Genomic DNA, 13,360 nt, shown 5'->3' with positions numbered 1-13,360 from the left:
ATATAATGGTAGAAACGTTACGTTATTAAAGTAAATCATAAATGTATATAAACGGGGTGTTTGGCAGGGGAAATATGAAGTTTGCATTCAACCAATTTTTGTAAAAATGAAAATCTTAACCCTCACCTTATTAGGCCATCCACATTCATGGGATTCGGATTGCAAATTTGCAAAGAGAAGAGACACCATATATATATATATATAAATATATATATATATATATATATATATATATATATATATATATATATATATATATTTTACAAGAGAAAAAAATCAATAAAAAATCAAGTTCTCCATTTGTGCAAAAATCATGAACCAGTTTTTAAAACCTGCAAAAATTAATGAAAATTCACTAATGGGGAGACTTTTAGAATTTTAATTGTTGGGAAGAAATTTAAAGTGTTGATGTAGGTATATTGTGTACAAGTGGGGGGATTGGGGATATGACACATTTTTTATTATTATTATTTTTAAAATTCACATTTATTATTATTTTTTGAATGCTACTGACTGTACTACAATGTAGTATCGGTTCACAACTACTTTTTCAGCCTATTGAAGCACAAAAAATCAATAACGTCTTTAGTGAGGCTCGAACTCAGAACCTCCCAACCTGGGTGCCATTAGACTACCAGGTATTGACACTCACATTTATTATTTAATCCTTTCAAAAAGGATTTTTTTTTTTAATTTTAAAAACAAAAGTCTTTTTTTTTTTTTTTCTAAGATAAACGAGAAAAAACTTATGTTTAAATATATTCACAATTTATTTATTTATTTATTTATTTATTATTATTATTATTATTATTATTATTATTATTATTATTATTGTTTATTTATTATTATTATTTTTTTTGGTAAAAGAGTTCAGTTTTTCATTTGTATATTACTCCGTATTATATTTGGTGGAAATATATGTATCATTGGCTTAGTGTCAACAAACCACTTATAATATAAGAAAGAATAATTGCTTTTGCTAATAAAAGTTTTTTTTTTAAATACTTAATAATAATATTTCTTATCTTCAAAAATTAAAATTCTATCTTCTAATATTTATCAGATTTGTATGTTCTTTTTTATTTTGATCATGTAATTTGACTACATTTTTATTGTTCATTGGACATTATACAATCGTACTTGATACATATTTACAATTAATAATAATAATAAAATATAAGCGTGGGTGTGTTAGTATATAAATTATTTTTTTGATACACTAAAGAAAAAAATAATAATTCTTAAAGATCCATGAATAAATAAAACTAAAAAAAAAATGTGTATTTCATTCCGACCTATGAATAGAGATTGTATTTCTAAGAATTCATTTTGCATACCATATTACAAATTCACAAATATAACAATTTTTTTTTTTTAGGTATAGTCAGGGTTTCCACCATCGGACAACTAATCTATTTACTAAATTGTAGTCACCTCTTTGGGTAGGACAGCTGACATGTAGATTTAAAGCTGCTCTATTCCCCAAGTCAAGGATCAAACCTTGACCTTTGGTTAAGGACAAATATAACATTTTTCTAGATATTCACGTTTGGTAATATTTATACTCAATCAATGAAGTCTTCTAAGCCAAGACCTTGTGGTCTAATGTCATTCGGGTTGAACTCCCATATGAGAGGTTGTGAGTTTAAGCTTCAGTGGAGGATACTACATTGTAATATAGTCAGTAGCATTCAAAAAAATAAAAAGAAATCTTCTAAAATCACACTCTATACGGTATTTGGCCTCATCATATCTCTTCCGTTATTAGTAAAGGGATCCATAATTTTTTTTGATATAGAATTAATTATTAAGATTTGAATTTAAATTTAATTCACATAATTATAGTAAGTTAATAAGTTAATTGATTGCTAATTGATAGTGGAATTCACATAATTATAGTAAGTTAATAAGTTGATTGCTAATTGATAGTGGATTCCTAAGTAAACATTTGTACATTATGCCATCTATCCATTATATATAGCTAGAAGTCTTGAACCGCATTCTATTATCTTCTTGTTAAAACGATCACTCGATTGTAAAAATACATTATTGCAAAATTTATTTGTTTAACAATGGCGACCCTTTCTACTCAAACTTTGTTCATTTCCATGCTCATCATATTTGCATCAGGTATGTATGTATGTTAGTATATGATCTTCTTGACTAAAAACCCTAGTCCGAGCATTTGGTAGGATACAAATCACGGCGACTCAATGGCTAACAGGGCCAAATGTCGGTGCCCATAAGTGATCTGTCCACTTTGGGCATAATTCGCACACTGTCACTGTTGAAGTTCGAACAGTAATCTTTTCTTCAAAATACTGTCTATTAAACTATTGAACTAAGCCCGTGCAGGTTGATCTATGTAAGCCTTTACATAGAATTGTAAAATTAGTTTTATATTCCAATTACTAACCACTGATATATGCATATATGCAGTTGGGGATATGGTGAAGGGGCAACAAAGGTGTAGAGAAGCTATGGGTTTATGCAGCCAGGATTGTGCTGTGAAGTGCAGCCAAGCTTATTTTCATCATGACCCTAAAGCTTTCTGTGAACCCATTCCTGAAACCTCTCAATCCAATTGCATTTGTACGTTTCAATGCGGCCGTTGATCAAAATGGGAATTATTATACGTAGCAGATCGAAATTTACTTAACAAACACTCTAGGTAATTACCGGAATTTACTTAGCATCCCAAATGCTCTAGATAATGACAGTTGGTTCCTGACCATTGTTACTCAAAGCCAATGTTTTATATATGAAAAATGGATGGTAGAATTATTAGCAGAGTATTAATAAGATTCAAATTTTGAAATGTTAATTAGTGTTATTTATTTATTGTTTTTTTGGTATGCTTTTCTTTATTTATATATGCTTGAGTGCAATTTAGGCAAATAAAAGCTTTAAATTTGTGAGATTAAATTCCCATTTTGATGAGCTTGAATTTATAGTGATAGAGTCATTGTTATTAATTTACAACCTTTTAAATCATGTTCTGTTGGGACGGAGTGTGATGACTCTTGGAATTGTGGATTTAACTTTTTGAGAGGACCAATTCCAAAACTCCCTACAGTCGGTTCAACTAACACAGGTATTTGGGATAATGTAAATCACGGTGGCTCAATGTTTCAGTGCACAAGAAATTTGTATAATTTAGGCATAATTCCTGTATTGTGCTTAGTCATCTTCTCCCAAATACTGTTAGAGAAATTTGATTTAATTTTTTAATTAATTAAATTAAGTTAATAAATTGATTACCATAATCATATCCTAAGATTTCTAAGTAAAAGTTTTTACATTATATATTGCTAGAATCATATATACCTAATTCCATGAGGTAGACTACAAATATGTCTTATGGGTCTTTCTCATTATTGAGCCTTCGTCATCACCCATAACTAAACATGAATATCAAGTACGAATGTTGTCAGAGAAATTCAATTTAATTTATAATTAATTAAAGTTAATAAATTGATTGCTATAAGATTTCCAAGTAATTAAACATTTGTACATTATATTATATATATATATATATATATATATATATATATATAGCTAGACCATGTAATGTAATGTAATCCAGGTAAAAAGATCACTCAATTACGAAAATATATTATTGTGAACTTTATTTGTTTAACGTGCAATGGCGACCGCCTAAGCCAATTTTTGCAACAGTGCTATTCATATATTTTCGGTTATTATAGTGTCTGTTTTGGTTCGAGTTGAACCGTGGCCAACCCTATTTATTTGTTTAACAATGGCGACTCTTTCTACTGCAACCTTGTTCATTTCCATACTTATTATATTTGCATCGGGTATGTGTGTTAGTATATGATTTTCTAGACTAAAAAGAAAAACGAATTAACATCTCGATCTATGTAATCTTAAGCCTTTACAAAAAATATAATTGTAAAATTAGCTTAACCGGTTAGTTTTATATTATCATTAATTAATTATAATTTTTAAATATTATCTTATTATTTATAAATATTATGGTAGGTTATGAATTGAATATCTAATTGTAGACTAGTTTGAAAACAAAAATAAATAAATAAAAAACCTTGAATTGTAGACAAATCATCATTTAATACCACCATTTAATTTGTAACGACCATCATAACTATCCTTTAATGGTCGCATTGGACATGCTAATTCTATGGGCTGGACTACAAATATGTTTTCGCATTACCCATAATTAAATATTAAATATGAATACAAAGCGAGAATGGCGTTAGAGAAATCAAATTTAATTCAAAATTAAAGTACGTTAATTAGTTGACCATTATAATTAAAACGTAAGATTTTTTTTTTTTTTTATTTTACATTCAAAACATAATAAATAAATAGAGAATCACGTATTGTTATCCAAGTAAAAAGATCACTCAATTGCAAAATTTATTTGTTCAACAATGGCGACTCTTTCTACTCCAACCTTATTCATTTCCATGCTTATCATATTTGCATCAGGTACGTATGTTAGAATAGAAAAATGAATTAACATCTCTGATCTATGTAATCTTCTTTTTCTAAAAGGTTGAATCCCCAACCCAAGGGCCCCTCACACCGTCCCACACCTATGTAATCTTCTTCTCTCAAAAGATTGAATCATCAACCCCAGCTCGATATCGAGCAGCCCACACCTATGTAATCTTTTTCTCTCAAAAGGTTGAACCTCTAATCCCGGCTCGACAGAGCATTTGGGAGGATGTAAATCACGAGATCTGTCCAGAAGGTCCCCACACCCCGTCTCGACAGAGCATTTGAAAGGATGTAAATCAGAAGGTCCCCACACCCCGTCTCGACAGAGCATTTGAAAGTATGTAAATCACGGAACACTGCTGCTGCCGAGATTTGAACCTAAGTCCCTTCTCCCAAGTTCAAATACCTACCTATTGAATCATTGAGCTAAACTAATGCATGCCTAATCTATGTAATCTTAAGCCTTTACATATATAGTTGTCCGCCCTTTACATAGACTTGTAAAATTAGCTTAAGCGGTTAGTTTTATATTCCAATTACTAACCACTGATATATGCATATATGCAGTTGGGGATATGGTGAAGGGGCAACAAAGGTGTAGGGAGGCTCTGGGTTTATGCAGCGAGGATTGTGATGTGAAGTGCACCCAAGCTTATTTTCATCATGACCCTCAAGCTTTCTGTGAACCCATTCCTGACACCTCTCAATCCAATTGCATTTGTTCGATTAAATGCGGCCGTTGATCACATTACACGTAGCGGAGTTTACTTACTAAACACACGCAGTAGATAGTGACTGTTGGTTCCCGGCCATTATCACTCAAAAATAAGAATAACCAATGTTATATGGAAAATGGATCGTAGAATTATTAATAAACAAAGACAGTGATATTGGATTCAAATTTTGAAATGTTAATTCGTATTATTTATTTATTGGGTTTTTGGTATGTTTTCTTTATTTATGCGTGACAATTTAGGTAAATAAAAGCTTTAATTTTCTGAGATTAAATTCCCATTTTGACAAATTTCGATAAACTTGAATCTATAGTGGCAGAGACATTGTTGTTAATGTAAATATATATTGGCCGGGGCGATAGTGAGATGGAGGCAGTAAATTTAGAATTTGTAACAAGATCAAATTTACAGGTATGATCACTCAAACTCAAAATGATCACTTTAAGGGTCGTTTGGAAAGCAGGAAAATGACTTCTGAAAAATATTTTTCAAAAAATGATTCATTTTTCGAAAACATTTTCCTTTCCAGTGTTTGGTTGCATTCTGAAAAATATAAGAATGGATGGAAACTGAGGGGAATTGAAGGCAACAATAGCAGCGAAGGCAACTATGTTTTGAGTGTTGGCGGAAAATGACTCGCAAAAATGCCTACATTTTCCCCAGTCAACGGAATTGACTGAATTTTCCTACTACATCCAAACACTGAAAACTCGAAAAACATTTTCCAAAAGTCATCTTCCGAGTTTCCAAACGGACCCTAAAATCAGAATTCTCTTATGAATCATTCTCTTCTTTATCTTCACCAGAACAGAGCTGAGAGCAATATCATAATCGGCACATACCAAACAGTCTATCATATCAAGAGAGAGAGAATAGTGGCAAAATAACTTGGCTTTTCTTTGATGTTGAACAATGCATTTTACACTCAGGTTCAGAGTTGATGCTACAGAAGAAATCACAAAACCTAGAAACTAGAATCAAACTTGAACTGATGAAATGACAGGATAACAAGTTAAGAACATATTCCAATCTAGAGGGGCTATCATACAGTCGTTTTGGTTTAATCATACATGTAATGAAGTCATAGCGAGTCATCACCGTTCTCTGTGCCTCTAATCATTTGAGAAGCCTCGACATTTCCATTCTGCAGGGATTAGAAAAGACATAAGAGACAAAGACATGGAACAAGAAACAAACAACACCAAAGTAGATATTGACGAGGGTATAGCTACCTCTTCACTTCGGTGAAGGGATGTACTATGCCCTAGTGGGGGCACCACTGTCTTTGAAAGATCTCTGAGAGTTCCCTGCAGTAAACACGAGCAGATGTGAGGGTAAATTAGGTAGCTTGCTGAACTATTAAGCAAAAAAGGAAAAGATCCAACTACCCTTTCTGGTGTGACCACTTTCCAACATAACATCATTATAGTACATATGTTGAGTAAAAATACATGATTTATGATTATAGAAAATAATACTCCACACAAACTATAATTGTAACATTTAGGCAAATGGATTAAGGATAGAAGTAGTAGATATTAGCTCTGAAATGACTGATATTGATAAGAGCGGAAGAGCTCATATCAGTCCCCTAGTTGAGTGTCCATTCGGTATGTACAAGCACAATCCCAAACAGGATGCATCAAACAAGTGTAATGATCACCTTATTTGCCCACATTAGTCCACAAGCATTACAAAGTGTCCTAGGTCCTTCTGGTCCACGTCGCATCATTGGAGTAACTTTCTCGCTGATACCACAGTGCCGACAGCTGCCATGAATATTTAAAAAGAGAATGTTATCCTTGAAGAACACTTCTTTTATAACGTACTCTCAAGGTGTTTGAGTTTTCTGTTGAAGTATTTTATTCTTCAACTTCATACAACAACACCTATTCAAATAAAAATACAGCTTAGTCCACATAAGGGAATGTTGAAATGAATGCTTACAAAATCTCTTGATTTTGAATTTGCGATCCACCTCCATTTGTACCCCATCCCTGAGATGAGTCCCAATTTGAAGCTGTTGCTGACTCATCTTGAGTGGGTTTCGATGATGTAAATTGCCCTTTGTTTCGTTGCATCCTACAACAGCAAAATAAAGATAAATTACATTCAAAATTAGCCAATTCACATAAGGATAATTAAATTTCATCCAGCAGACCAAACTATCCAATAAATAAACAAATATTCAGTTTGGGGTGGAGGATGGGGTGTTGAAAGAAGTCTTACCTAAGAGCAACCTCCTTTCGGACAGTGTAACGAATTTTCTTCTCAAAATTCCGTTCTTTACGCTTCTCTCGGAATCTAATTAATGATGCCAGTCTTTGTGGAACATTAAGCTTCTGAGGAGCAGTGGGGAGCCCCTGATAAAAATTTTGTCAGTTAAAACTGTCCAAGATGTAATGTGAAAATAGTTGAAGTAGTTCTAGCTCATGTTTATTCTTACTCTATAATTGTGATTTGTTATAGGCATAGGGGTGGTTGGAGGGACCTCGCGGCCACCAAGTAATAAGAGCACAGCTTGCACCTGAAAGAATAAATTTAAGAGGAGCAAATCCATTAGCCAAATGAGAATTAAAAACAATGGCAGAATACAGAAGCATAAACCCCACCTATCAAATGATGCATCCTCAAGATTAATTTCAATAGTTACGGTTCTTGGGTGTTTATACAGCCACAAATAATGCCACCACTGTTTAAACAAAACAGAATGCCGCTCAGAAAACTATGGGTATTACAGCTAAGGTCTTCCAAATATGTTTCATCCAGACTCTTGATGTCCTAAATGAGAATGGTGTCTTGTCCTGCATTCCTATTCACTATACTATTACCGTATTGCATTCAAGTCTTCACAAACCCTGTTATGGAAAACTTAATGAATACACTGGCATGCATGTTTTATTAACATAAAATGCTTATCTAAACTGGGAAAAAGGTCCCAACATCACTTAAGAGCATGCTTTGCTGTAACTAAATACAGTAGCTACAATAAAGGGAATAAGCAAAAATAACACCTTGCTTAAAATACAGAGTAAATATTCAAGTGCCAATCAACATTTCATCAATTAAATTGTGACCCACTTAAGGTTCAATTAGATTTATAACTACTTAGGAAACACAAAGAAAAAATGTTGGTTAACTCAATTTGAAACATTGGCTAACTGAATTAAAGACAAATCATGTCAGAAAACACAATTCAAACTACCTTATCAGGAGACACAGAATCAAACACATAGACCTGCCCCTGGAACGAGAGGGTCAGCTGATTACTACTTTCATTGCCTCCATGAACTACAATTGGACCATGATTATCTGACAGGTTCCCTGGATCAGCAGCAGCAACATCGCCTTCCATACATTCGCTGTCACCGCTCCCTCCATTTCCACCACCATTATCATCATGCTCATCATGGTCCATCACATTCCCATTGCTCATAAAACCATGGTGATGGTGATCATCGTGCTCCGGCAGGTAATGAACTTGAGGGTGCTGCTGCATCACCCCATCTTCACTCCCTCCAATCCCTTCCATTTCACGCCAAGTACACAACTTTATACACCTGTATTGAACTTCACAGAGATATTACACATGCATAAGCACATACATTAAAATACCTAAACCATCCTATTGATAGGAAAGTGTACATTCCAAAACCAATTTAATCCATAGTTTCCAAAAACAGCGTAAAGTCTATATATACACATATAAATGAGTATCTGTTTGTGTGAATTAAAATATATTTACACACGAATCTTTGGTAAGAACCGATGCGTGAAAACTAGGGTTAGATTGGAAACATACCATTCAATAGAAAGTCAGTGAGATTCGATCGCGGTCGACTGAGAATTGACGGTCCGTACTGTACGATTTTTGACCGGAGATACGTTAGCGGGAAGCTTTTTGGTTTGGTCGCCGGCGGGGATTGGGAAGATCGGTGAAATGGACGGTGCGGATTAGATTGGAACTGGGTCGAGCGTGATGAATGGGAGTTTTCTGTAAATTCTAGGGCTTCGGATGATGCTAAAAAAGTTGTGTCCTTGATTAAAAAATTTCCTTATTGAGATAATTTCACCCATGCCCCTGGATTCTTATCAAATTATGGAAACTTCTCCAAATCCCTTTTTTGTACTTTATTACTCCAACCAAAAATAGCAATCTCCTCTGTTTTCATTTTTCTTGTCACCATATTTATCTCCCAGGCTCCCACTAAGGACAATGGAAAATACTGGGGAACGAGTATTTGTTCATAATTACTTTGTCAATTTACTGAAGTATAAATAGTCAATATTAGCTTTATTAAAGTTCGAATCCACAACCTCCCATATAAAAGAGTAATTTGGTGCCACTAGACTACAAGGTTCTTGACACTAATACTAAATATCGATTTGAGATTTGAGATTATCATCGACCGTAAAGTAAATAGAAAATTCAAAGACAATTTAATAAATATTTCAAACTTAACATGCATCATGCAAAACTATAAATTGTATCTACTGATATTTAAATGTGCAATGTATTTTTACCTATCAGTTGATGTACTAGTAGTTTCGTACGATATATTTTTTTAAACTTACATTTTTGAATGGATATTTACGTATAAGCGGATGTACTTGTTACTCAATGCACTTATGTATATGAAGCATGGCTTTCAAAATAATTAACCCATATTGATTTATTTCTTCTTTTTGCATTACTATGATGATATTTACATATTGCAAGACACAAATAATTTAATTGAGTTTTAATTAGACATATTTAAGACGCGACTTTACAAAAATAAAAAAAAAAATATTGAAAATATAATACATTCTTCCAAAAGGTTGAAGATATAATACATTGAATATACATTAGGATGATACATCATACATTAAAACTACATTTATTATTAATTATATAATTTCATTTTGTAAATCCCTAAGTTAATTGAATTACTAACCTTTAACCCAAAAAAAAAAAAAAAAAAACGTATATTTATGTTGCTCAATCACAATATATTTGACTATATAGTATTATTATAAAATATTATCAGTATCATAGAGATATACTCGGAGAATATTCTCTATCACATATTATAAAGAAGAAGAAAAATTTCATTTTCCAAAAATTCGAGAAATTCATTTATAGTGATGTCAAAAATGAAGAAAATGATGCCTATTTATAGTGTAGAGAACCCTCCAGATACTTAACAAGTGTGTGGACCTAGCTTGCCCTCTATTCCACCATCCATGTATCCCCTTCACCTTCACCCACGTAGCTACCTCAACCCCTGTTCTCTACCTTTTACGCCTACATACGCCATACACCCCAACCACGTACGCCCATACGCCGCCCCCGTGACATCTAACACCCAAGTGTGTCCAACCACACCGGTGAGGGTGTTGGGGCCGCGCTGGCCACACCATCGCGGGAGAAGCCCAACGGGCTTCCCTGCCAGGCGGCGGTTGGGCATTCTCACCCCCTACATCTTTAATGGGTTACCATGCCTTCGTCTACCATACTCCTCTCATTGGGCCATCATGTCTTCCATACTCTCTCATTGGGCCACCATGCCTTCTTCACCTCCATTGCCTTGGGCCACCATGCATCCTTTACTCCTCTAAGCCCAACAAGATCATTCTTTCACTCTTCTTTCCGTCAAGACCTTCCCAATAAAATAGGTCTCATGGCTCTATCTAAACACTTGATTGAAATTATACTATCAACATAATTTTTATTTTAATCAAATATTAACATTATTAACTCTTATTAAATATTTGATCCTTAATATTTATTCTCATCTAAAAGTTCAACCCACACTAATTAAATATAATAAAATTTTGTTAAGTTGAATCAAAATTGCCTATGTCTACCTAAGATATCCTTCGTTGCAAAGTCATACATTTTATTGCTTATACTTTAGTGTACGTGATTAAGTACTTATTCATTATATTATATTAAAATATAGCAAACCAGTGTATCAATCTTCTGTGGTCTACTTGAATTTTTTTTTTTCTTTTAATAATCCGTATCATTATTATTTTTATTTGAGATTTGTCCTTTTCCTTTAATTTGACCTAACGTAGTACAGTTGTCATCTTCTGATTTATATACAACATTAAATGTATTTTCCGGATAATAGATGTTTGGGCTTGTGGTGGCCTGGTGGGGTCGAATGTCGCTGCATGTATGCACGCTCATCCATATCTGTTGTGTGTGTGTATTATATATATATATATATATATATATATATATATATATATATATATATATAAGCGTATTCAAATGAGGAGAACTATATTATAAAAGATTACGAGGACAGATGTAATCGTGTGTCATTAGTCTATATGTTGTGTGCATGGTCGAATGTAGTCGTATGCTATAATTTGTATGTCGTGTGCATAGATTTGTTAATTAATAGAGCATGGGTTCGACACATGATGTTTACATGTATTCTTGTGTGCCATTGTGTATTAAATCGTGTGCATGATACTAATTTTTCGTGTACCCATTATCTGTCGGCACAGTCCTTTATATATTGCTGTCATTATTTGAACGCAATATATATATATATATATATATATATATATATATATATATATGTTCAGGTGCGATTGTGCAGTGAGATGAGAGCCATTTATCTTGCTTAAATCAACATCCAAGATTAACAATGATTAAAAAAATGCGCGGTGACAATTTGGTCTTTTTGCATCTAGGTCAAACTTAAGGTGCATGATTTTCCTTCTTAAGGTGCGTTGTTTTTGTACTGTGTGTCTTAAGGTGCGTCAGATGTTAAAAACTTAAGTGCGTCGATCTAAACATTTAGGTGCATGGTTTTCTTTCTTAAGGTGCATGATTTTCCTTCTTAAGATGTGTGGTTTGTGTGCTTAAGGTGCGTCAGTTGTTGAAACTTAAGGTGCGTCGGCCTAAAATATTAGGTGTCTGGTTTTCCTTCTTAAGGTGCGTGATTTGTATGCTTAAGCTGCGTCAGTTATTGAAACTTAATGTGCGCAATTTTAAAACTTTAGGTGTGTGGTTTGTTTTCTTAATATGCTTTGTTTGTGTGCTTAAGGTGTGTGGTTTGTGTACTTAAGGTGCACCATTTTAAAACTTTAGGTGCATGGTTTGTGTTCTTAAGGTGCTTTGTTTGTGTACTTAAGGTGCGACATTTTAATGATTAAGGTGCGTCTTTTTGTGTTTACTGCATCGTGGTGCAAAATCGATTATGCACCGCGCTTCAAAACGGCGTCGTTTTGTTTAATGAAAAGAAACGGCGCCCGTTCCGCAAAAAGTAACTCTGTTATTCAATTTCATTTTGTATACAGTTTCAGTTCAACACAACTACAGTTTCATTTCGATATAACTACAGTTTCATTCGACATTTATACACTCAAATATGTGAAAATGTTATTTAATTTTATTTTATATACACTATAGTTTCATTAAAACACAACTACATGATCATTTCGATATAACTACAGCTTCATTGCACAATATACACTCAAATATGTGAAATGTTATTCCGTTTCATTTTATATAAACTGCAGTTTCATTTCACCACAACTACAATATCATTTTGATATAACTGCAGTTTAATTTCACCACAACTACAGTAATCATTTTGATATAACTGCAGTTTCATTTGATAATATATAAAATAATACGTGATGCAGTGTCGGTTTAGATACACTGCAGTATCAGTTTAAATACACTGTAATTTCAGTTGGTAATTAACACACCAAAAAATGCGCACTCCGTTAGATTCGGTACAGTTCAATTCCCGTGATCAATAGTTGCCAAATTGGCTTTCCTAGTGTTACAATAAGTGATGCAGTGTCGTTATTATTAACTAGCATTTTGTACGCGCGATGCGCGAAAACTTATGCCCAATATTAAAATATTTATAAGTAACAAAATTTAAAAAATTAGTTAAAATTATATTTTGCAATTTCTTAAAGTGATGATACTTTTGAATTATCATATATTTGAATAATATAGCAAAACAAAAAAAAATAAATTATATTTTTATATAATAATAATTTACGAATAATACTAAGCTAACACTCACATATATGATATATTGATATGGATACAAAAATACATATTTTATATATATATATATATATATATATATATATATATATATATATATATAAAATTTAACATT

At 32.8% G+C, this 13,360-nt stretch overlaps 1 protein-coding gene across 2 annotated transcripts; it reads right to left on the bottom strand.

Annotated features, from left to right (window-relative positions):
* Positions 1-6,092: 6,092 nt before the first annotated feature.
* Positions 6,093-9,253, bottom strand: LOC109192615 (GATA transcription factor 24-like). Of its 2 annotated transcripts, none has more exons than XM_019343328.1 (8): positions 9,019-9,253; positions 8,422-8,786; positions 7,663-7,743; positions 7,446-7,579; positions 7,164-7,298; positions 6,880-6,985; positions 6,449-6,523; positions 6,093-6,360 (listed from the first exon to the last, which is right to left on the bottom strand). In XM_019343328.1, exons 2-8 carry the CDS (start codon positions 8,746-8,748, stop codon positions 6,298-6,300), a joined length of 921 nt encoding a protein of 306 aa, XP_019198873.1. In that variant the 5' UTR covers positions 8,749-8,786; positions 9,019-9,253; the 3' UTR covers positions 6,093-6,297. The 2 variants fall into 2 exon arrangements, with proteins under 2 accessions (XP_019198873.1, XP_019198875.1); XM_019343330.1 differs by having other exon boundaries at positions 8,422-8,776.
* Between the last annotated feature and the right edge of the window lie 4,107 nt (positions 9,254-13,360).

Source organism: Ipomoea nil, unplaced genomic scaffold, assembly GCF_001879475.1.
Source record: "Ipomoea nil cultivar Tokyo-kokei standard unplaced genomic scaffold, Asagao_1.1 scaffold1770, whole genome shotgun sequence".
In the NCBI taxonomy this organism is placed as follows: Eukaryota; Viridiplantae; Streptophyta; class Magnoliopsida; order Solanales; family Convolvulaceae; genus Ipomoea; species Ipomoea nil.
The sequence above is the reverse complement of the archived record's forward strand: the minus strand, read 5'-3'. Positions and strand labels throughout refer to the sequence as shown.